At 27.2% G+C, this 27,930-nt stretch overlaps 2 protein-coding genes across 2 annotated transcripts in view; one reads left to right on the forward strand and one right to left on the reverse strand.

Moving 5' to 3' along the window:
• LOC113373082 overlaps nucleotides 1–19,721 on the forward strand; it is a 39,952-nt gene extending 20,231 nt beyond the window's left edge. Inside the window, exons 2-4 of the mRNA XM_026613405.1 lie at nucleotides 8,832–8,919; nucleotides 16,992–17,077; nucleotides 19,605–19,721. Of these exons, the coding sequence (XP_026469190.1) occupies nucleotides 8,832–8,919; nucleotides 16,992–17,077; nucleotides 19,605–19,703 (273 nt within the window). The 3' untranslated portion in view covers nucleotides 19,704–19,721. The remainder of the gene's footprint in view (nucleotides 1–8,831; nucleotides 8,920–16,991; nucleotides 17,078–19,604) is intronic.
• The window catches only part of LOC113373080, a 313,142-nt gene that overhangs the window by 100,403 nt on the left and 184,809 nt on the right, over nucleotides 1–27,930 (reverse strand). The window lies entirely within an intron of this gene.

The raw sequence follows: 27,930 nt of genomic DNA on the forward strand, positions 1-27,930 counted from the left end.
GCTTATCGCACCATAACTCGTTACAATGAAACTGGTAGCATCGCAAAACGTCATGGAGGTGGTCACCAAAAGACTGCAACGTCACATGAGATGGTCAAAAAGGTGAGAAAACGACTCGAGCGAAATACCCGACGAAGTGCCCAATTAAATGGCAGAAGAACTTAACACATCTGACCGTAGCATCCGCCGCATACTGAAAAATGATCTCAAGGTCAAGCCTTATAAGATCCAAAAGGCACATGATCTTACGTCAAAGCAGCAGCAAGTGAGACTTCAGAGAGCTAAGGAGTTGCTTCGCCTGGCCGAGAGTGGTAAATTTCCGAACATTGTGTTTTCCGACGAGAAAATTTTCATAATTAAGCTATTTGCACACTTTCAAAACGATAGGGTTCACTTGACTGAACGTTCAGACAAGAATTTGAGCCATAGACTGGCCACCAGGAGGCAACACCAGCCACAGATAATGGTTTGTGCCGCTGTAACCGCAGATGGGCGATCTCCAATCGTTTTCATCGAGCCTGGCGTCAAGGTAAATGTGCGATATCATCGGGAAAGTATTCTGAAGGTTGCTTTGAAGCCATGGGCAGATCAACATTTCGGTGGCAGACCATGGACGTTTCAACAGGACTCGGCACCGTATCATAAAGCTCGAGTGAACCAAGAATGGCTGAAAAACACCGTTCCGAACTTCAAAACGTCCGCACAATGGCTCTCAAATTCACCACACGCGAATCCTATGGATTATTCTCTTTGGGCCATTTCGGAGAGCAAGGTCCGAACTAAGGGGTGCATCAGTCTCGAGGCGCTAAAAAAAGCCGTTGTCCGCCAGTGGGCCAAAATACCTGCAAATCACGTTCGGGCAAATGCGATTTGTTTTTGGACCGTCTAAAGGCCATAGTCAAAGCAAAAGGTGGTCATGTCGAGCAAAAGTGAATTGATCTTAAATTTTGTATTATTTTTACACATTTTGTACTTTGAATCGAGTAAAATTGATTTTCCAAACTGAATTTATGGCTCTTTCAATTGGTTACACTTCGAGTGCCGGACCCTGTATATTCTTTTAATTAGAAAAGTTTTATTTTTATTTTTGTAATTTGAAATTACAAAACTTATAATGAATTATTCCAATTCTAAAATAAAATGTGAAAAAACAGATATTTTTTAAGCATTGTGCTGATACACCTTTGAATTTTTCATTTCACGGCACAAACATATTTTCATAATCCCTCATAGCCGTGACACAAATCCGTCTGAAAAATTTCAGAAAATAATTCATCAAGACATCACCGGAATCCGTCTAATTTTTAATTACAAAAAATTATGACGCTAATTCGAAATGTGACGACAGAAAGCGTAATGAAAAAGTTAATTTCATTAAATATTTAATCTTTTTATAGCCAGCGGCGTTGCTCGAAGTAAACTTTGTAATAAAGCAAGAAGGGAGATTGCTGGAGAATGTAAACATTTGTGTTTTCCGCCAATTTCAGTAATTTTATTAGGCTGGCTACGAATACTTTTTTATGGTCGTATGATTTTTTATTTGAAATGTTTTTAGGACTTGAGACGAAAAAATCTAAATTCTTAAATAGTAGGGGAGACTGGGTACGGTTGTGCCAGGCTAGGGTAAGACAGTCGTCATAATAGCTAAACTATACTGATTTTGAGATAGGGTCCAAATGGGAATAATAAAGTATGTTTGTTCGAACAAGTGTATGTTATTCTATTGAGATCAGCGCCCCAAATTAACATAATCTGTATACCAAATTGTATTGTATAACAAAAAAAGCTTTTTTGTTCGATTTATCTCAACAATATATGTTACTTGTATACATATAGATCACTTTGTTTGTTATTTCACTGCAAGTTGAACATTAGTAGTAATTACTAGCAATTATAGTTTTGTTTTATGTAACATGTATATGTTGTTATAATGTATTTTAAAATTTAAACAGATAAAAAAAATCACTAAGACGAAGTACAAAAAATAACAACAAAAAAAAAATACGCCAAGACTAAAGATTTCACATAAATTTCTTGTTTACAAAATTATATTTGTTGTATTACATTCATAAGCTTTGTTTAAATTTTTAGGTTGTGCTGTGTACATGTTATTGTTATTAGTGACAATAAAAGTCGTTATAAACATTTTGGTGTTCATAGCTATTGCTTTTAACCTATTTTTATGCCTGGCACAACCGTATTTAAGAACAGTATTTCAGATTTTTTTTACAGACAAAAGTTAAAATTACCATTTATCTTACTTTTCTCCCACCTAACTGGTAAATTAACAAAATTATTACTGATCAAAAAAAGTGGCACATTCTTTCCCACTTCCCCAATATTGATATGACTTATAAATTTACATTCAGCTGATAAGAGTAATTTGATAATGTTATTGAAGTTATATTAATATTCATTTGAAAAATAGTTATTGATGCACCACTATTTTTAACTTCCCTTAGGGTAAGTTATAATAATGGCAAAAAAATCAAAAATATTTTTTTTGCATATCTCTACGTTTCAAGGGTTTCTGAATAAATGGATGTATGTGTAGTATGTATGTATGTTTGGATACAGTTTTATCTCTACGATTTCGGGCGCAAAAATCGATTTGAATGGTTCAAAAAAATTCGATTCCTATTGATAAGAAGACGTGCTGATAAGTTTTTGACAAAGACAGGTTTAGCCGTTTCGGAGATACGGGGCAAAAAGTAAAAAATATGATATTTGACGGTCAAAAATGAACATTAGACGTATACACATCAAATTATCAGATATTTGATGAAGTTTTTAACAATGAGTACTAATTTTTGTTACAATTGTGTTGGGTTCCGTATCAAGATTTTTAATTTTCGAAGTTTTTTTATACGGTTCATGCAAATTTCAAATCTTCAAAAAAAAAAAAAAAATTCAAAATTTTCAAAAATTCAATTTACAATTCAGTTTCAAAATGTATATATTTCAAATGCGTTATTCTAATCGTAAGAAATACGAGTATATCCTCAGATGGATTTATTCATTCACTTCCTGCTAATGTAAACTTTCTCAAGTGCTTTGAGCGATAAGATTCTCACTGTATACTTTATAAACGATAATATATATATAGTGATTATAATTATCTATTTGAAAATGTATAAAACAATTGTTGTAAATCATTGATACATTTTTATTGATAACTGTTTTTTTTTCTCGAATACGGAAATTTCCAGCAATTTGCCTTAAGGCACGATGCCATACACCGCTAGTTTAATTTATGGTAATTATGAATCTAGTATTCTTCTACGTAAATCAGGCCATCGATGGCAACAATCAATTACTTATTTTACTATGTACGATCAGTTATTCTGATTTTAGTTTCTTTGTAATGCAAATGCTATTTCAATTCGGAATTCTAAATTTGCATACTCTATATATCTTTCCACATACAGAGATAGACAAGTATACAAATGGATGAAAAAACGTACAAATGCAATAGTGTTTTTTGTGGGTTCAACAAAAACAACTCTCAGCGGAATAAATTCATATTGATTTTAATGGTCTCATAGAGAGGAGAAAATTCTCACTTGAGAGAAAAATATTTACTTTGTATTCAGAAATAAAAATACTAGACTTTAATTTTATATGCTGGTAAGTGAAGAATAGCACGTGGTTGTAGTTGCTATCTAAATATTTTTAGAGTTGGAAAATCAAAATCTGAAAACGTTATTCCATGTTGCTCGACCATATATTTCATCTAATAATAAAGATTGAAGGTGGTTTACAACATATTTTATCATCTTATATTACTTAGAAGGCAATATAAAGATAATTTCAATAATTACAGAATTTTTAACAAACTGATTGTATATTTTATCCACAAACCTGCTAAATCAATTTTACGTTCATATATTAAATATATAATTAACATACCAAGTGTAATTTGACTAATGACTATCTAAGATAAATAAATAAAATTTTAATTAATTATGCCATCTATTTTATTTTGTGTGAAATCACTTAATGTTTTAAATTGTTTCATAATCTCTCATGCCAGATACCCCTGTCTGACTGAGATATGAAAATAATATATAGAAAATATATCAAAAAATAAAATGACAATTAAATCATAATATACTAAATAAATTTTATGGTAGTGTAGAAGGCAATAATATTATTAGAGTTTGTCAAAGATAACTAATTGAATTCACAAGTATATTTTGAATCAATATTATATTATACAAGTATTTCAGCGATTTAGTCAAAGTTTATTTTCAACTTCCCGTAGGGTAGTTCTAGTAATGGGCCAAAAATCGAAAATAATTTTTTTTTGCATTTCTCCACGTTCTGAAGGTTTCTGAGCATTTTGGCATACCTCAGAAAAAAAGAATGTGTGTGTGTTTTGTGTGTCCGTAATTTTTCGTTCACGTTTTCGAGCGCACGGATCAACTGATTTGAATGATTCAAAAAATATTCAATTCCTATGGATAGGGAGATGCGCTGATTAGTTTTTGGCAAAGGCAAACTCAGCCGTTACGAAGATAAAGAGCAAAGTCTGCAGAAAATAGAAATCGAGTTTTTGAGAGATCGGAGCATCCGATTTGAATGGTCTAAAAACATTCAATAAGTAATGATTGGGAGAAGTGGTTATTAGTTTTCGGCAAAGGCAGGCCCAGCCATTTCGAAGATACAGAGCTAAATGTACAAAAAATGGCTGTTTTTGATAGAAATAAGCATCCAAATTGAATGATTCAAAAAACTTTCTGCTTGTCTTGACAAAACAATAGCTTTTGGAAAAAAATATTTCATATTTTGTTGTTGTATACAGAAAATAATTCAGATTTGAATTCTGGTTCACGCTAAAGCTCTAAAGACAACTTATATACTCTAAATAAATACTTTTAACTTTGTAATTCAGTTTATAACTAATTCTTATAAACAGTAGACAATATTACAGTATCTATAATAATCTATTTGAAAAATTTAATATTTCTCGAACATTTAATACGGTACGGGAAGTTCCAGCAATATGCTTTAAGGCGCGATGCCTTACATTACCAGTTAAGTGAGCAAATTATATTCTCTCCAAATATTAATGTGTACAAATTACTATTTACGAGAAGTGCTTCTCTATGATGTAAGAGTACAGTAATTTTATATAAGATTTTATTCTATTTCTTCTCTAAGTAAATGAATTTTCATATTTTCCAGAAATATTTCTGTCTCTACAAATATCATTCACTGCACAGTTATCTATACGTGACTTCTTATTAAGTAAAGATTTACCCAAGAAAATTTAAGGACATGACATTTAATCTCATTTTTATTTTGAACAAACAAGTCTCAAGCTAACTGGAAAATATAGCTATCAAAGAGATTTTTAATCTACGTCTCATGGCTGCACGGACTCGGAATAAAAATGTTATATGATAAAAATTAATTTTGTTTCATGAATTAATGAACAGGAAGATATATTTAGATTTATCAAAGGATTATTCGTCTGGTCAAAGTAAATAAGGAAGAACATATTCTTGATAAATCCCAATTACCTATATGGAATTATGTAAAATAAGTTCACTGAAAATTGAAAGGCGGTGGAGCATCCATAAAACGAGTTTGAGTTAATTACACAAGCGAAAAATATTTTTATAATATTTTTTATTTCATCAAAATAAATAATTTTTCATCATAGTAAGTATGATTCTGAAAAAAAAATGGTTTAATTTTTATTTATTAATTTATTTTATTCTGATAAAGTGTAATGCCAAATAATTTTTACCTCTGCACAATTCTAGTATATTCATACTTTCATGAAACATTTTTCCTGCAAAATTCTTCTGTATGTATAAAAATCATTTTAAGGGCATGTATATGACACATAGTTTTATTCGGTTTTTATGAGCCATAACTTCCTCACTTTAATATACCAAAAATTGTACTCAAAGATAATGAACACTGTATTAGATGAAGCAATAAAATGAAATTGGGTAATAAAAATGTTATCCATGAGTCACAGCAGGTTATAGGACATAGTTTTCTCTATAACATGAGTAAATTACTATCGACTTTTACCTTTTAAGTGATAATGTTATGATTAAATTTATATAAATCTGGTTGGGTGCATGGCATCGTGCCTTAAGGCAAATTTCTCGAATTTCCCGTACGATAATTAAAAATCTTGGTACGGAATCCAAAAAAAATTACACAACATTTGTACACATTATTAAAATCTCTATAAAATATCTCATAATTTGATGTACATATGTCCAATACTGCTAAATGACGTTTTTTAACTTATTATATTGAGAGTCCATAACCGCTGGACCTGCCTTCCCAAAAATGTAATCAGTTCTTCATCTTGTCAATACAGGTAAAATGTTTTTTGAATTATTAAAATCGGACTCTTTTTTCTCTTAAAAACTAAGTTACCGTTTCTGGAGGTAAAAAGGAATAATCCTTTTTGCCTCGTATCTTCCGAACGACTAGACCTGCCGTCGCCAAAAACTAATCAGCACGTCTCCTTATCAATACGAATCGAATGTTTTTTGAATTAATCAAATTGGTTGATCGATGTTCTCAAAATCGTCGACGAAAATTTGTATCCGCAAACTCACACACATGCACACACACATACATCTATTTTTTCCAAGGCATGTCAAAATATTGAGAAACCTTTGAAACGTAAAGATATATAAACATTTTCATTTTCGATGTTTTTGCGATTACTATAACTTGTCCTACGGGAAGTTAATAAATTAAATTTTTATAATTATATAAATAAACTTTCATTAACTATAAATGAATACACAAATATAAGCAAAATTCAAATTGGATCATTAATAATCAAGATAATCGGGTGAGCAAAAAATATTATTATTTATAACAACTCAATTTGAAAAATATTTTTGAGTAAAAATACAAGCATCGTACATTTTTGATCATCGATTTAACTTTTGAACAATTTTCCCGATAAACTATGAGATATTCTAAAAAAAGCTAATAAGCGAAATGGCCAAAATGATAGTAAATTACCATTAATATATGCCTTTATGAGTGATAATGTTGGGAATAAATTTATATAGATTGTTTTTATTTCAGTAACAAAATTTTTTTCATTTGTGAACTAATTCATACAAAAACATTGGCAATTTTCGAATCGGATCATTCACGATTAAGATAATTAGATGAGAAAGAAAATGTTGAATTAATTTTTTTCAGATAATTTAATTCTACTTTGATTTGAGTTTTATTAATTCCTTATAGTCTATATATAATAATATAACCCAATTTAAAAGATATTTTAAGTAAAAATACAAGCAACGTACCTTTTCTGATTTAACCTTTAAACAGTTTTTCCCGACAGACGATGAGAAAATCCAAGAAAAGCCAATAACCGGAATTGCCACAATGGTTTCTAATCTGAAAGTCAATTCTCAGTAAATAAGGATTTCCTTTTAAGCTAATGAAAGAAAATTTACTGAAATGAAACTGTGGGGATAAATAAATTAGGATCGAGCTTAATATCTGTTTTACTTAATCATATATATTAACGTATTTTATTTATAGAGATAAGACTGTGAAGGGATAACTGGATCAGGATATATATTCGTTATAAAATCGATACAGTTAATTATTTTGCTATCTTTGCATATACTATTATATCTTCTCTCAAATCCAAAGTTATTTTTTCTTTATGTAATTTATTTAATATGTGCAGAAAATTTTATAACTATTTATTTATTTAATCATATGCAGATATTAAACATTTTGAATAATTTTGAAACTATATAGAGATAACGGTCTTAATTTAAAAAAATGAAACTAAATTTTGCATTTTTTTTTATAAAAGCCGTGTAATCCGATTAATGTTATTTCATATTTTTAGAATGTTTCATAAATTGGAATAAAATGCAATAGGTAACCAAAGCAGCAATCATTTTTAGAACATATATATATATATATATATATATATATATTGAATTGTTGTAAATTATAATTTTTTTTAATTTATAAATATACATTATTTTCATATCTCAGTCAGGCAGAGGTGCCTGGTATGAGAGATTATGAAAAACCGTTTTTATATTTTATATATATAATTCATATTTCATATTTTATATAAATGGCTTTAAATTTTTTTACGATAAGACAATAATTAAAAGTTGAGACTACCTTTGCAACGTGAAATATGTTTTTAAAAACTATACGAACAAATTCTTTACACTTATATATTATTACAACTATAAATTTGGCAAATACATATTTAAAATATATAAAATTTAGATAAAACTTACTAGAAGTTCCAAAGAAAAATATTGACAATTTTCTCAATAATAAGAATCTGAAATTAATTTAGAGCATGATTATTTGAACAGCATCCAAATAATTAATTTATATTGTTGTGTATTTTTAATTATTTCACGAAGTAAATCTAATTAGTCAAGCATATTGTTTTATCAATATGCATTCTAATTAAATATTAATTAAATTTTAGTATTTAATTAACTTTGTTACATATAATTGCATTTTGAGCATAGAGTGCCAAATGCGCTACAATCAAAAATGATTATTAATTTTCAAAACAATTATTGCAGTCAATAGTTGAAAATATCAATTTCAATAAATGAAACAAATTAATTTTAAACAAAACAGTTTTAATAAAATTGTTATAACGTAATCATGCATAAATTATAAAGTAATTCCTCACAAAATTTATATGAATCATGTTTTTCATTATTAATGAAAATGCATTACATATTTAGTATGAATTTTTTTCTAATAAATACAAAAGTTTTATACTAAATTGAATGTAATTTTTATACAGTATTATATTCAAATATTTATATTTGTTGCAGAATATCTCTATCTTGGTAGTGTTGATTTATTCCTGGAGAATTGGAATCAATATCAATAAATACAGTGAGCTTGAGGAAGTTTACTATGGTGAGTAGTAATATATTACATACTAAATATTCAAAGTAATTATTACATTGTACATTACTTGATAATAATTGAAGATTTATTGTTTAATCAATACTATTTGTCCCGATTTCAGAATAGAACTAACATCAACTATCTTTATTTTACTATCACGCAGAGAAATCAAATTATATTGAAATAGTTAAAATTACTGCTAAAATTGAGAGACATTTTCATGAACATTTTATAGGTAATAAATGTAAGGAAATATTAAAATATTTGTGAATTGAATAATTATTTCTATTTTTAGTCATTTACACATTATGATTCAATTTTCAAAAATACTGTAAATTACAAATAATAGCTTCAATGAAGAGCAGAATAGGGCCATAAATTCAAATCTAAAATTCAACTTTATTGATAAAAATTTAGGGCGCTATTTAAATTACTCATAAGGTTGATTAAAAATTACGCCAAATAGTCATTAATACATTTTTTTGTAATATTAGTATGAGTTTTTATAACTTCTCGTAGGGCAACTTGTAGTAATCACAAAAATAAACGAAAATGAAAATTTTTGCATATCTTCACGTTTTAAAGGTTTCTGAACGTTTTGGCATACCTTATAAAAAATGGATGTATGTGTGTGTGTATGTTTGGATACAATTTTTCGTCTACGATTTCGGGCGCACAAATCAACCGATTTGAATAATTCAAAAAACATTCGATTCCTATTGATGAGAAGACGTGCTGATTAGTTTTTAATGGAGGCAGGTCTAGCCGTTTTGCAGATACGTTGCAAAAAGTGCCAATAACGGTAATTCAGTTTTTTAGAGAAGGGAATACCTGATCTGAACGATTCAAAAAACATGTTACTTGTATTGACGAATTGAAGACTTGATGAAATTTTTGGTAAGGCAGGTCTAGCGGTTTCTAGATACAGAAGAAAAAGTAAAAAAAAAGATATTTGGCGGTCAAAAATGATCATTAGACATGCGCATCAAACTATCAGACATTTGATAAAGTTTTTTAAAATGATTAAAATTTTGTTGGGTTCCGTACCAAGATTGTTAATTTTAAAAGTTTACTTATACGGATCAAGCAAATTTCAAAATTTTCAGAATTTTTTTTCCAAATTTTCAAAAATATACAAAATTCTATACTTCAAATATGAATTTTAAATTTGCAATTCAGTTTCACACTGTATATATTATCATAAGAAATATCCTCAGTCGTTATTCTTATCATAAGAAATATATCCTCAGACGGATTTATTTAGCACCTCTTGCTAATGTAAACTTGCTCAAGTGTTTTAAGCGATAAGATCGTCACTGTATATTTTATGAACAATAAAATATATAGTGATTGTAATTATCTATTTGAAAATATTAACAATTGTTATTAATTATTGACCAATATTTATTGATTACTGATTTTTTTCTCCGATTTTTCCTTAATTCTGGTACGGAGAGTTCCTTAAGGCACCTTGCCATGCACCACTAGTTATAACAATTAATAGTCAATATTTATCACATTTCAAAGACGTTCTCAATATTTTACGCTAATTTTATTTGAAAATACATATACTATATACGGCATATTTGTTTTCCTAACAAGGTACGTAATATTACTCAATAGAGTCTCTCTATATAAATCCATATAAATTTTTATCTGCTCGATATCATAACAAATGGCTTTGATGTCGAGTCACGGTGTATCGGCCATAAATATAAGCAGAGGCCATAAGTGTGCTCGGTCGGTCCATGATGTCGCTGGCGAAATATTACCAATATCAGATGAACAATGTCCATAGACCAAGAGTATTTTATATAGGAAATCGGAATCAAATAGTCATGGCTTATATGATGATAACTATAGATATAACCCATGAACTGATAGTCCAAAATACCGACAACTGATTACTGAACGTATATTTATATATACAATAATATATATAACTAATATTTACCGTTTACTCAAAAATAATAATTATTGCCTTTTAAATTACTCTTTGCACCAAAATGCATCAATATGAGCGATGTTAAATGTAGAACTGCTTTAAATAAAATAATAAGCTCAATGTCCGCACTATATCAGAAATTGAAGGGTATAACAAATTTAAAAAAATAATAATAGTACCGCGGTAAAAGTACAATATTACCTTGGATGTTTCACCCAAAGTAATTGCTTGCCCATAATTTTTATAATCGTGTATCATATTTTAACTGGTTTTTAGTAATTTTAGTAACAATATAATATACATTATTACCAGGGATGCTTGCAGAGTCCTTAGCGCCCGCATGCCGTTTTTTGTTTCTAGCGCACCCCCTATAATTTTACCTGTTTCAACAGTTTATTATTAAAATTATCATTATTAATTAATATTTGGCTTTTGAAACATTTTACTTATTTATTTTGTAAATTTTATGCTATTTAATCAAATCATAGAGAGCAAAACAATTCTAGCCTTTCATTATTAAACATAACCATAACATAACACTGTTATCTGTTTAACGTATTTTAAAAATATTGTGAAAATATTAGTAAAAGATGCAAAAAAAATTTTTGAAAATTTCATATCTGAATCTTGTGTAGGCGTTGTATTTTTCGCATGCATCGCATTCAAGGTAGGACCGGCCCTGATTAAAACTTAATTTCATATTTTAAGTGAATTAATTTGTCAAATCCTGTTCATATGTGTATCATTCAATCTGCCATACATGAACTGTATCTCAAATTATTTTCATTTCTGCCACATTTCAGCTGCTTTTTGGCAATAATAATGTAGATATTTCATTTTTCTTATTCATAATTATGAATTTATTATGCATATTTTTTATTGGCAAATGACAGTTTTCATTTGTTTTCAATGCCAAACAAAGTCTCAAATATTTTCAATGTCAAACAATGATATGGCGTTTTTTGCAATTTTTTCCATTAATTTCTACAAAATTATCTTAATACACTTCCGAAAGATTGATCAAAATCCGAATAATCGTTCATGAGGAGTATGTTTACATGCATTATTACAAAAGAATTATATATATATATATATATATATATATATATATATATATATATATATATATATATATGCAATTTTAATTGAATAAGATTATTAAATTAATTAATATCAATATGAATACCACATGAATAAGGTAAGCATTTGTAGTGAAATATATGTATTTGATCTAGGGAAGTTGAATATTTCAAATACCAGATCTTTCTCTATATTCCCTCCGTATTATTGGTACGTTCCATCTTATGTTTATCAAATAAATCACATTCGAATAACAAAACTGAGACCAGATATCGTAATATTTTCTACATTATATCAATATATATTGCAGTATTGGATAGTATGCTGAATAAATCGTTATCGGAATTTGATAGCCAGAGATAATCTATGTGATATAGAGATCATCTTTAGAAAGATTTATAGATATATTTAAAACAGCGGCGCCTGGGTATACATTTATAATGTTTACCTGTCAATAATATAGTTCCAAATTTATGTGATGTTTCATATAGCATAATATTAGTTGATTTATGTGCAACAGAGAATGATGGGTTTGGAATATATTACAGATTATTAATTACCAGAGTTTATAACTATTGTTACGTTAGCATTGACATCATTATATAATACAATTAACATATGTTGCATATGCAATATTCTCAATCAAGTCTAGAAGTTCGATAACTACAAGTAAATTTTTCGTTCATTCTAAATTAAAATTTGTAAAACTAAAAATTATGTTGATATTAAGTTTATATAATATACCAAAATGTATAAAGTTTTTATTCCTTACAGTTTATGCCTGTTTTCTCTAATAATTTCTAGTAGAATCATTGGATATTCATGTTACAGAACGAAACGTTTCTATTCATTACTTTATATTACAGGTCACGTTCTTTTGACAAAAGCATCAATATGTAAGTACGTGTAGCATTTGTAAGAAAGTGCACTTTTGAAAGCTAATACACAAGTAGCAAGTGCTGCATTTCTGGATTATTTCTAGAACGAGCAAAAAAAAATTATATCTATTGATGCAAATTTGAGTGGACTACAAATAAGTCGCGAGTACGATTTTATGATATTTTAATTCATTTGATATTCGATGCTCACTGAAATTTTTGTTTCTCTAATTTATCTATTTTTTATGTAAGCTGGTAATTGATTTTACTAAATCGACAATCTTTGAAATATATACAATAAATATATAAATTATTAATAATTTATAATCACCAACAAACCAATAAATTTATTTGTTCTTTTCGAATTTAGATGTAGCACATGACATATTTTTCATATTTGTAGTTTTGTGAACAAACATAGACCGTTTCTGTATCTTGAATTGTTGAAAGTTAAAAAAGATGATGCATTTATTTAATGTTTGTTGTGTTTCCAAAAGCTGGTAAAAATACGGTGGAGCGATCTACTACCTTTTGCCCTACATTTTAATTATGACTTGCCTGATATAACTTAATAAATATAAATAATAAATAATATTTGGACTGAATGATTAACTAAAAATAACTATAGTTTGACTAAAATAACTATAGTTTGACTAAAATAATTTGAATAAACTTCACACGGCTTTAAAATAAAATTATTATTATTTGTTATAGTTTGCTTATGCATATATAAATATAGGAAATACATACATCGCATTCTCATGCTTAATATAGTTTTGATGTTTTATGGCAACTATTTAAGTTGAAAATCCGATGCAACACAATATCGACGTCCTGTATAGCTCTTGCAATTGCCAATTCAACTATTGCATCTGAATCTATGAAAGAGATACTCTGAAACGTGATTCGTAAGTTAAATAGGAGTTCTTGAAAGCCATAACAAAAGTTTATTCAAGTCATTCTTACACATGGCAACATATTTTGAAGAGATTCTATTGCAATTTTGACCAAATTAGAATATATCTATCAGGAAAATAAATCCACCAATAAAAACTTGAAGTAATTATATTATGTCGTTTGTCGAAATATTTTATTTATGGATCATGAATTAATATGCTTGGCTTACATTTCATCAATTTCGAAATTGCAAAATTTATTATTTATCATAGAAAAAAATTTAATCCATGATATATTATATTATATAATATGCCAATAATTAAACAATAATATTGTTATTCTAAAGTATTTGCTTCAATACATTTAATTTAATTTTATCTATATAGATTTATTTATGTTGTTTCATAATATTCTATTTTTCATTTGTTTGTCAACAGCGCAATACGAGAAATTTATTGCATTATTAGCTTTTATAACAAGAAGAATATTTTTATTACAAGACATGAAGAGAAGCTAATAATATGAAATCCTTTATTATAGTGAATTGTTTCTGAATAAAATAAAGTATGTTTTCATTCTTATCATTCCGGCTTATTGACATCGTTATTGAAGTTTTTGTACAGAAACATATCATGTTTTGAGAAGTAAAATTCTTTGTTTACGACAGAATATAGAACAACGTTTGTTTAATTTGATTCTTTAGAGAAATGTTTTACGAAAAATTGGAATGATGTTATTACATAGCATTTATAAAGTCCTATTGGATTTATATAGTAGAAATTGCGTTTATTCGAATGCAATTATGGAATACATCATTTCTAAAGCTTGTGCACCGGGACAGTGAATTTTAATCAGTAAAGAATATATTACCAAGTTATATAAATAAATTTTCTTATAAAAATAAAATGTTCTAAAGTTTTTTAAAGCATAATAAACATCAGCAGCTTGTGTGAAAACGGAAAATACCTAAAGAGGGTATTTTTATATGGAAAGTAGGCGGTGCACTCAAAACCCATAAAAAGGACTTAAAGATTCCCTATGTATAAAAACACAAACCCGATCGTAAAATTTAGCGATAGTCGAAGACTAAAAGCGGATCCAATTCAAATTTACCACGTGTGTCTGCTGCACAGAAGTTTAAGTGCTAGTTGCCATAAAAGTCCTTTTAGTGCCTTTTGATTATACTTAGATCGTCTATTTTATTTATATATTTATAGTTTATTTCATGAAAATCAATCTTAATCAAATTGAAATTGAAATGAACATATCTAAACATTATTTCACTTTGCTATTGAAATTATTACAACTCGTATTTATAACATAAAATTTAATAAAGCAGAGATGGTTCTAAGCAAATTAATGGAATGGTATAAGAAATTTTGAACGTGAAACTCTCTCAGTGCATTTTATACTTTTGAAATATCCAATAAGCAATCATATTTTGAATATAACATTGCTGAGTTATGAAGTACTTATTATATACAACACGTTTATCACATAAATAATATATACATAAATACATAAATATAAAAATGATTTATTTATGGTATCATTGAAATACCCTCATATAAAATATATTATGGTAATATGATTATGCTAAGAAGAATAGGCAATAATATGCGGAAATTTGATTTTATTATTATATTACAAAATTTAGGTTTATGTTTCACTAATACAAGTATTTCTACCTACTTGTGGGTATAAGGGTATTAATCTCTATATATAAACCAGAGCATATGTTAGCGGTTTTTAGCAAGATTGCTCCTCTACCTCTGCTCCCATCTCTAGTATAGGTTAATATCCTCCTAGCCTATCGGAATGATGGATGAATGTGAAGATTTTCTTGCTTCGGAGCAATCAATCATTGCTCCATTGTCTCCTTGTAACGTGTCACTTGTAATTATATCCAAGGTTCCGATTTTGTGAGAACAATAAATTTATTTTCTCTTAGGTGCGTGAGTCTCAAAAAACACCTTGCTTAATTAAAACTAAATATTTCATATTGAGAAAATAAGAAACATTTCAATATTAAAAATGTCATGACAAAGAGCTAATATTTAAAATTCTATAATTATTGTAGTTTTTATACTGTTGGCAGTGTTGGCTATTGCTATCAAATATAAATTATATTAAAAAATCTCATCAAGACATGTTATATGTTTGGAATAAATTTGACTATTAAATTTTTTTCCAATTCGTGCTTTGAAAATTGTATAGTAATTGGTGCATTATATTTTCGTGTTTTTTGATTTTTTTTTCAAATTATTTGTATGTATTTTCAATTAATGGGCGTTCACCCAAGAACAACTTTATTTACACACACACACACACACACACATATATATATATATATATATATACAGAGCCGGTCATGGGTCCTCAGCGCCCGCATGCAATTTTTTTCTAGCGCCCCCCCTTATTATTTTAACTGTTTTAACACTTTTTCATTAAAATTGTAGGAAGATTTACGTTATTTTTTTAAATACTTTTTAATAACTTTGGATTTAGTACACAAAAAATTAGATATATAATATAAAAGCACATTGATTTTAAATTTTTTTGAATATCGTGGCGATTAGCGGGTTCTTCATAATCACTATCAAACTACTTCTAAATTCTTAGTTTTAATCCAAATTTTGTAGGACTTCCAAATATTTCAGTATATTTATTATAATTGAAATAATATTTTTGAAAAAATTTACTTATTTATTTTGGAGATTTTATGAGATTTATTCTATTAAACACATCATGTAAAGCAAAAAAATTCTAGCCTTTTGTTATTAAACATAACACTGGCGCTTTATGTTGGATTATTTTATTTTGATTTTTCATTATTTAAAATATCCAAAATTGCATCTTAAATATTGCTCAAAAATTAGTGAAAAATGCAAAGAAATTATATGTTTCTTGAATTATATTGAAAAAAAAAACTATATTGAAAATTTCATTACCGAGTCTCGTTTTGGCGCCCTCTAAGGCGTGCGCCCGCATTTTTTGCATGCATCGCATTCAAGGTAGGACCGGCCCTGTATATATATATATATATATATATATATATATTTACATATATTATATTAATTCTATTATATAACTATTATGGATGCATTTAGAATGAATATTATTTATCCGAAAAAGTTGTTGTGATTTTGTACGATTGCTGAACGAATGTTTTCCAATATAAATAAATGATTTATATTTTTATTATTATTTTGGCAGTAAATCAGTTGCTAAAATGTCAAATACCGATTTAACATAATCCATAAATCATTTTTTGTTGTCAGGGGTTCAAATGGCGTATCTGGCAATAATAGTCACGCAACTTTGCATGGTAATCCTGAGCATGATGCTGCTATTTGGAATTTATAAGGTAAGCCGTATTGAATATTTACTAATAATATTTTTTACATATATACTTATATTATATATATATTATATATATATATATATATATATATATATATATATATATATAACGAATTCTCTATACTGTGAATTCAAAAAAGCTATTTTAAAAGCATGACATAGGCTGAATGAGAGAAAAATTATTGAATTTATTATATACAATCTAAGCCTTGAAATGAAATAAATTCTTAAAATGCAATTATGTATAAATAAATTTGTACTGAAATAATTTTTTCATTTAGTTGCTGTCGATCATTCAGTTCTTATACATTGAGTTGCCAATATACGATTTATTTGAATTTTTGAGTTGAGTTGCCAATATGAGACTTATTCATGCCCAATTATATTTACTTGAAACTGAGTTTTTTCTGCTTATGTTCGAATGAAATCATTCTCAGTTAGTTTGCCTCTAAACATAGTCCATTTACGGAGCAAAACCTAAAGTTATACGAAGTCCCAAAAGTTCTGTGAAATAATATATAAATTAGAACTCGGAACATGTAATTGAATTCCACTTCCAGATAATATAAATCGTAGTTTCACAAACAGAAAGGATAGTAATATACATAGATTACTAGACACACAGGCATACATACATTAACATATATATATATATATATATATATATATATATAACTGAAAACTACTTTGTATTGTTTAATCTGTTTAATTTAAATAGTAAAGCATACTTAAATATAAATAAAAGTAAAAGGACTGCTTACCAATAAACGTAAAAGAAACATAATATCATATATTTAATAATATTATTAGGGTAGGGCGGGGCTAGTTGAGCAAATTTTTACTTAAACGGATGTAGCTCCTCAATGAAAAGTCTCAATAAATTGCTATACGGCTTAATGGATTTGTTGTTTATCGCTTAACAAAAGTGTTAATACTATTTTTTGGTAATATGTAAAATTTAAAAGCTACAGCTGTTTAAATGCAAAAAGTCAAGTATGCTCAATGTACCCCATAAATGGGGCAAGTTGAGCACTAAGAAAGTATAATGAAATCATAGGTTCAATGTCGATTAGTGATGAAATGAAATAAGTTTTATTTTTCTATAGTTATATATAGTTCTATATTTATAGTCTTTATTGACAGAGAAGACAAAACTTATAATAATTTGCTTTGAATAACTAACGAAAAATAGAATCAACTTAACAATATCGTATCTTAGGAAATATTTTACCATTATATTCAGTATTTTTGTTTAAAATCATTATTTCTTTATATTATTACTCATAGAGTTAGCTTAAATCTTAAAAATAATATTAAAAATAAAAAATAAATCTTAAAAATTAAATTTCTGGAAGTTAATGGTAATTGTCTTAGCGACAGAACAAGTTTAGCCACTATGCTCAACTAGCCCCGCCCTACCCTACACAAATTTTTGATACTTGATTTTGATTGCCTTTCAGTTTTGCAGTATTTATTTATCTTATTATTTAAATATATTGTTAAATGAATTTATAATTCATAACATATTATGAGACTATAATAAAGACAGATAAAACAACGTATATTTTTTATGCGTTTTTATACATATATGTGTGTTAGTTGTGTGCGTGCATACAAATTTTCGTCGACGATTCGATTCCTACTGATAAGGGGACGTGCTGATTAGTTTTTGGCAAATGCAGGTCTAGTCGTTTCGGAGATACGAGGCAAAAAGTGCCAAAAATGGTATTCCCGTTTTTGAAATAACGGAGCACCCGATTTGAATAATTCAAAAAATATTTTAATTGACGAAATGAACAGCTGGTGAAATTTTTGTAAAGACAGGCCCAGCGTCTCAAAATAATCCTATTAGGCATCAGATATTTTATAAAGATTATAATAATAAGTACAAATTTTGTGTAAATTTATATGGGTTCTGTATCAATTTTTACACAATAGACGATTACGCGGCGCTTACGCGCTTGATATTTCGACTCTAAATCAGCTATGCAGCGCGATCAAATAAAAAAGTGTTCACAATTTTCAAAAAAAATCAAAATACAAAAAAATCAAAATAAAAAAAAATCAAATTTTTCAAAATAGTAATTTTTTTTAGAAATCTTAAACTTTCTCAAAAATATATTTTTTTTTCGAGGTTTTGCAAAGTATTTTATTTTTCAGTACAGAAAGTTCTAGCAATTTGCCTTAAGGCATTGAAAAGTTAGAAACAATTTGTACGATATGATGTGTATAATAATTATTGTTGTTATTTTATTTTCAATAATACGCACTACTTAAAAAATGTTTTGGTTATTCCTAGAAAAAGATCAAAGTATGTGAAAATGTCAATTTTTTTCTACAAAATAAATGTAACTGCATTTGTTGAAGCAAATATGAACAAATAAGCATGCATGGATGATATTTTACACGTTTTTCTTTAATAGTGAAATTTATAGAAAACTAAAATGATTTTATTAATAAAATTCTATGGTTCCTGAATTTTGCTCGCCCATTCATCCCATTGTGAGAGATCCTTTTCTTCCTGTTTTCAGATTTCAAACATGCGGATTGCTTCGCATAAATTTACTTGGCGCAATCTAACGAACTTAGAATCTTTGTCTTTTGTTAGTGGAGTGTATTTATGCAAATGAACATTTTCAGTGCAATTGAATTACTTAGATGAACTAATTGTGAAATGTAAGAATACTTCGAGAACTTTCGAACTGGAATATAAAAGAAAGTTTACCTTTGGTTCACATAAAATTATTGTCAAAGAATGCGGAGATTGTTGTAAAATTAGGTTATTCGTAGTGAATTTAAATATTTGAAAATAATATTCACTTCAAATTCTAAATTGCATTATTATTATTAATAAAGTTACTTACATTCAGATAAATACCTATATAGGTCTTAAATGTAACGAACTTGAAATGCTATTATTAGATTGTACATGATTTTGTCTATAAATTCAAGATTGAGGTGAAAATTTCAAATACAAAAAACAGATATACTAATATTCATTATTTAAACCATAATGATTTTTTCAAAAAAAAATCCAATAATTTTTTTTATTCAATTTTAGTTTATAAATCAAAGCTTTAGAACAGATTGACATTATTATAAAAAGATTTGTTACAATATATAATAAATAATAGACCGATTATTTGAAAAATGTTCGTTTTTCTGTTATCAGATCATTTAGCTGAAAAAATGTTCTTTCAATTTATAATGAATAAAGTTCATTTGATAATAATTAATTTCAGTCTGTCAGTCAGAAACATTGTCTGGTGTAAGTTGTCTGACGAAAAAAATTTCAATTTTCTGCTATTTACGAAGAAACGGCTTGGGTGATCGTCGCGCAAAATTGATAAACGCTAGTTCTCGAGATACATAGAAAGGCTTTTAAATTTTTTAAATCGGCCTAGCCGTTTTTAAGAAAACGTCTATTTACGGCAAAATATCTGTTCACACACACATACTTTTTCCAAATTTGGTCTCATTCGATTCAGTATGACTTGAAACGTCCGCAAAACACAAAATTAGCAAATCGTGTTTTTTATGGAAACAAACACTTCTCCTTCGGGATGTTAAAAATCGTAAATATATTTTATGATAATTTCTTTGAAAATGAAGCATTTTTATGTCAGGTACGATCTCACTTCTTTACATAACGCTTTAATCCTTATAAAAGCATTTTGTTAATTAAAATGTTTATTAAGAAAAAATCCTAACAAGCAATAAACTTGCGACTAATTTTTTTTGCCTGTTATCTTATTTAAGAAGCATTATATACACGTGCAATTTTCAGAATAAAGAACTTTTAAATGATGAAGTATATAAATACGTTTTTATTTAATAATAAAAACCTTAATGTCTTAAAAATATTATTGATAATATTGCAGACATATTTCTATATCACCAATAGATAGAATTTTCATAATATAAACAACAATTTATTTGAATTAAATATGGAATATATAATATAGAATTGATATTAGTGTTTTAAAAATATTTGTAATGAATAAATTTATATGATATACATGAAGATCTATCGAAATTTTAGTAGCCAAATTAAATTCTTGTAGCATGAAAGTTTTTAGATTCTGTCTGTATTTTTACAAAAATGAAACATTTGTACAAAATGAATCACACTGCTACACTTTCATATTACACATATTACTTAAAATCATAATGTATTCTATTCCAATTTCCAGCAATATCTTTGATGTTTTTTTTTCAAAAGTTAGTCCTAAAATTTGCGCTGTATTAGTCAGAAACCACTTATTTTAAAGAAAGCGGTTGTATTCTGTCGGAGAATTTAATATAGAAGTTTCTCCTTTTTTCCTTTCTGTTATTTTATGAATAGAAAATATCGAAATAAAAAAACTTTGCGGAATGTTTGAAGAATTTCATGAGTCTGCACATTTTTTTGAACACGTCAGCAAATGCGAGAAGATATGTGCTTTATATACTATTTTATTAGGCACCTTGAAATTTGAGGTAGAATGTTTGTATGGAACTCATTATTTATATTATTAGTTTTAATTCTAAATAATATAAATTTCAATTTCGACTGATTAAGTCAATTCTTACTAGGCTAAATGCCACTTTCAACTAGTTAATATATATTTTATCTTTATTACTGGTTATTAACTATGGATAATACTGTCAATTAACTGAATAAAAATTAAATCTTATTTTTATGTACAACAAAAATTAGTTTTTATTTTAATGCAAAATATTATCAATAGATTTTTTTATATTTTACCATGCTTTAATATGGTGCATGCTGTGAAAAAATGCAAAAATATAATTTTTGAAAATTCTTTCCCAGAGCTGGAACTATTAATTCAATTATAAAATTCATAACTGAATCAAATTACCTTACCTCCATAATGCAAGTTTGGTATCGAGTGAGTGCAACAAAAGTTAATATAATAAATCATTTACATGTCAAGACTAATACACACGAAATAATATTACTGAGTGAAAATTTTAGCCAAGATAGATATGTTAGTGAAACTTTTGTATAAACAGAAAGTTGAACAAGTTTAAATTGAATCTGTGTAGTTTAAACTGATTGCATTATAAAACTTGGAGATTACAAAATAAAATAATTGAACGAGAATCGATTTCAATCAGAAATGAAATGAAACATTATTGACATAAAGCGATAGGATTGGATATTAAACAAGCCAGGAAATATATAGTAATTTAATATCTTCTGGATGAGAAAAGTGGATACTTGGAATTGGTAATAAATGAAATGTAGGTTAATATAGTAATTTATTTTGCATTGAAAATCTGTACTAAGTTATTTTAGTAGAGAAAAGAAATATATAGACTAAAATACATATCATGTTTTTGCAATAGATTTTCTTCAGAATTAATAAAATTGAGGGTTTTTCATAAAGTTTTTGAACGCGGTATTATAAACTTTTCTTAGGGTGATATAAGTAATCGCAAACCGTCTCTATGCAGCTAACGCAGTTTTGAAAAAAAGTTCCTAAATTTGCAAAGTATTTCAAAATTTTTCAAAAATTTAAAATTTCTCCAAAATATTTTTTGAGTTCAAAAAAAAATTCAATCTTTTAAAAAAAAAAACTAATTTTTAGCACTGGAATTTCCAGTAATTTGGCTAAAGGCACAATGCTATACACCATTAATTGAAATTATATTTAGAAAATCTTTTAATTGAAACATAATTACTCGCATCATGAGGTAGATATTATAAGTAAGAAAATATATTCACAAAAGTATAATAAAAATATAATAATTTTATCTAGACGCATACGTTATTAGACTTGAAATAAAATCTGATTGAAACATAAATAATATGAGTTGTAATCAAATTATAATATAAATATATTTGCAAAATTTTCAGTAAAGAAATTAATGAAAATAATAATGTTTTAGATGATATAGGTATACTAAATGAAAATATATTTTACTACTATTTTTACTATTTTTTCAGTTATTGTTATCTACTATAATAATATTTTATGATTTGATTTATGAATTGTATGATAATGTTGATTTTAAAGTATAAAGTTAACATTATCATAATATATATATATATATATATATATATATATATATATATATATATATATATATATATATAATTCTCTCTCATATCTCTTTGTACTCATAATGTAATTTTGGAATTAACATACCATAATGGTAATCCTAATACTTTGTATCATATATGATGAACATTCCGAAATTCAGGAACGTATTTTGAATTATTCTGCCAAATTAAATAACAAAATTATTCATTACTAAATTAAATTTAATACTATAAAGCATTGTGCCTTGAAGCAAATTGCTTGAACTTCTCTTTTTTTTAATCTTTGAAAAAGTTAGATTTTTGAGAAATTTTACAATTTTTGAAAAAAATTGTATTTTTTTTATTTTGAAATATTTTGGAAATTTTGAACTATTTTTCTTAGCAATCGCAATGCTATAGCTGCATAGAGATGAATTATTGAAGCGCGTAAGCGCCGCGTTGCAGTTCAGCGGATAGACGATGATGCAAAACCTACAGAATTGTAATCAAAATTGATACATATTATTAAAATCTTTATGAAATATCTTTATAATATATCATATTGCATATGTTTAATCATTATTTTTGACTGCCCAATTGTCCCGAATCGTCTCCCCAAAAATTTATTCAGTTCTTCATCTTGTCAATACAAGTAAAATGTTTTAGATTTATCAAAATCGGACGCACCATTCTCTTAAAAACTGAGTTATCGTTTTTGGAACTTTTTGCTTCGTATCTTCAAAACGGCTAGATCTGCCTTTGCCAAAAACTAATCAGCTCGTCTCCTTATCAATACAAATCCAATGTTTTTTGAACTATTCAAATCGGTTGATTTGCGTTTCCAAAATCGTCGACAAAATTTTGTATTCGCACACACACTCATACAAACACACACCATCACACATACATCCATTTTTCCTAAGGTATGCCAAAATGCTCAGAAACCTCTGAAACATAAAGATATATAAATAATTTCATTTTTGATTTTTTTGCGATTACTATAACTTAACCTACGGGAAGTTAGTAATTGTATTTAATTTTGAGATTTGAGATAGAATTAACAAGGAATATAATTTTAATCATAGTTTTTATAAATACTTTTATATGTTGTCTATGACTGATGTCATAACTTTGTTACCCCGATATTAAAACTGATAAAATGTGCTATTGAAGAGTAAACTCTATATAATCATTACTAATAATATTGTATATTGAGGATATATTCGGTAAAAATTTGACTCAAGTAAACTCATCTTCAATTTTATTACTATTCATAATAATATTTTTGAGATCTACATTATGACATATTTTAAAATATTAAATATTTTAACTCTAGTCTTTACATGGTTTAAACCATTTTACCCTAAAATTCAAATAAGTTAGACACTTTTAGGATATCAAGAATTTTCTAAGAAAATTATATAATGAGTTGGTATACATCATACAAACACAGTAAAATGATTAATATTAAATTATTTTCCTTAAAGAAAATATGTCGCATGCAGACTTGGGTTTGTTTTTATTTGTCAGAACTAATTTGTAATAATTTTGAACAAAATAAAATAAAAGAACAAAAATATTTTTTTACAAAATTTTATTAATATATGTTTTATCGAAGTATTTGGCCATCTATTTCGCAAAATGACATGTATCACACGAATGTCTGCATTCCCCCATACTGACGTCAGTCTATTTGCTCGTTTGCTAGTATCGGTTAAGCCGTTTCTGTAACATATCTGGGTATATTTATTCTTTAGGGCCACAGGTGTATATTATTGGCTTAAAGATTTCGTATTCCAGTTGCTGCCTCAGTTCGTATGATTTATTACAAAATATCCAATTTATTTGCATAATAGAATTTGTGACCGCATACGCGAGAAAAAATGCCGACTTTCAGAAAATGTTATATATTCGAGACAGGATTTATGTTTTTGTAGCACTCGCCGATGCGTAAGGCGCGGAAATATCGTTATCAATTTTCTTCAGGGTATACTTAATTTTTGCAAGCAAGCCTAAATCCTGATAATCGGATACGCGTTTTGTAAAGATTTTCATACCTTTTTGTATAAACATATTCACTGAACGTTAAAGATGTTTCCGTTTTTAGAATATTTTCAATTCTGCTTACCACAAGATTTCGCAGCAAATGACTAAAACTAATTTTTATGAAAACGAATTATTTTGTGAAATATTATATTTACTTAAGTTAAATTTAACGAGTAATAATTTATTTTAATATTGGCAAGTTATAATTATAAATCATATTGGAGAAGAAATTGTGAAAAAACGTGACAAAAATAGAAATATTTTTTTAACTTCCCGTAGAGTAAGTTATTGTAATCGTCTAAAAATCAGAAATAAAATTTTTGCATGTCTTTACGTTTCAGGGGTTTTTGAAGATTTTGGCATATCTCAGAAAAAATGGACGTGTGTGTGCGTATGTGTTTTGTGAGTCCGCATTTTTTTATCTACGTTTTCGGGCGCACGGATCAACCAATTTGAATAGTTCAAAAACCATTCGATTCCTATTGATAGGGAGATGTGCTAATTAGAAAAAATATTTTTTTGTTCAATCTTTTTTCTTTTTAATTTCCAAAAAAAATTTTTTTTTGTGTATCAAAAATAATACGGATTTTAATTTCAATTCTAGCTAAAGATCTGAAATCACTTATATACTTTAAATAAATAATTTTAACTTTGCAATTAGTTTATATAATTCTTATAAATATTAGACAATGCCCTTCATTTGGAATTGGATTGATTAAGTTTTGTTTGTTTACTTTTCTGTAATCATGTATAAGTTACAGTATGTATAATAATCTATTTGAAAACATTTAATATTCTTTGAATATTTCATTACTGTATCGGAAGTTGCAGTAATTTGCCTTAAGGCACGATGCCATACATCACTAGTTTTATTTTAAATTACAACCATCAAATTAATTGAATTATTATTGAAATGTAAAGCATTATAGTTTAACTTACGATTTTATGAAAATTGTATAGGTAATAAGATGTGTAGGATAAGCCATATTATAATATGAGTAAAAAAATCCTTATATACTTTCAATTATTAATTATAGTAAATACCAAAAAATTGATAGTCCTTATCTAAAATTATGTATACATAATAAATGATGACATCTTATAAATGATAGAAAAGAGTTTTACAGAACCTACCTATTGTATATAATATTTTTTTCTACTAATATTTATATATCTACCTAAAATACCAAATGTATTAACATATTAATAATGAACAAATAATAATTATGTATAGCTCAGAATATATTTCAGAAACACATATATGTTCCATTAGTTGAAAGCTGAAAGATCCGATTCTTTGAAACAGTAATATTAAATGGTAACCCAGTGGTAGACCTTTTTCTATCTCTTAAGGATATCATTATATTTTGTTCTAATATTGATTAGTTATAAATAACATCAAAGCCTTCGATTGGCTATTTTTACTTAATGTCATATTTGAGATCTATAATATCAAGTGAAACTAATTCATTTCGATTGATCCTTTCATTCTGAAGGTGAAGTCGTTTTCATAATAGATAGATGAACTGAATATAAGTTTCTAATTAACATCCGCGTACTAATTTATCCGATTTAACTAAATCTGTTCGCATTTTCAAACAGAATGCAAACTAGCGGCAATTCATTACATCGGGATTCAAATGATTTAAGTACTTCAATTTGCTCCATGGCGATTACTGTTACAGCTTATTCAGTTCAATTCCGACGATTTCAGTAGAGAACAGAATTAGTTCAGTCGTATTTGAGGTAATTCTGATTTAACAATAATGTTTAATTGATTATCTAAAGGACAGTTAATTACAAGCAATGCTATTGCTTAGAAGCATATCTATAAAAGTTACGCGAAACTAAAGCTAACTAGTTGGTATTGGTATTTTGCCTTGAGGCAAGTTACATGAACTTTCTGATATGTGTAAATAATCGACTTAATCAATAAAATTAATTCATGAGTGATTGAACATATTTCGAGTAGAATTATTATACATATTTGAAAACGAATAAACACGTTAACTCGGAGTATTTTCTAAAAGCAAATTTTCACAAATCAATAGTTTTTATAATTGAACCAGTTTCCGTAGGACTTTAATGATTTTGTATGTTCATTAAGACGAAGTAATCTATTGTTATACCAAGTAAATCGTCTAATTTTAATTTTAACAAACGTCAAAAAACTACTCATTTTCTCAAACTTTGATGAATTTTTAAAATTAAACCACTTGTCGTAAGGCCGTAATATTACAGTAAGTTCTATAAGACCATGTTATATATCGCCAAAAAAAGTTCCATAAAAATTAGCTTAATTTTTTTTCAACAGTTAATTACAAAAAAACTGCTCGGTAGATTTTCATCTAAAACGAATCAGTATCATTCCCAACTAATATTTTTCGAATAGTTTTTGATTTTTTAAAATCAATTCGGTAGTATGAGCTTAAATGTGGACAAAAACTTTAACAGTTTTTTTAAAATTACAATGAAACGGCTCGGCCGATCGCTGCACAAAACTGAGAAATGATAAATCACATCAGAATACATCAATTGACTTCTAAATTTTTGAAATCGGTTCAGGCGTTCTTGAGCAAACGTTGATGAAAGTTCTAATTTTGACAAACGCCAAAAAAGCGATACTAAATTTTGCAAACTTTGACGAATTTTTAAAATTAATAGACTTGTCGTAGGACCGTAATATTTTAGTATGATCTTTAAGACTATGGTATCTACCGTCAAAAAAGAATTAATAAAAATCGTCGAAACATTTTTTTTTAACACTTTATTACAAGGAAACG

The sequence above is a fragment of the Ctenocephalides felis genome, unplaced genomic scaffold, assembly GCF_003426905.1.
Source record: "Ctenocephalides felis isolate EL2017-DRISC unplaced genomic scaffold, ASM342690v1 CF-g0.4_SCAFFOLD_01604, whole genome shotgun sequence".
In the NCBI taxonomy this organism is placed as follows: Eukaryota; Metazoa; Arthropoda; class Insecta; order Siphonaptera; family Pulicidae; genus Ctenocephalides; species Ctenocephalides felis.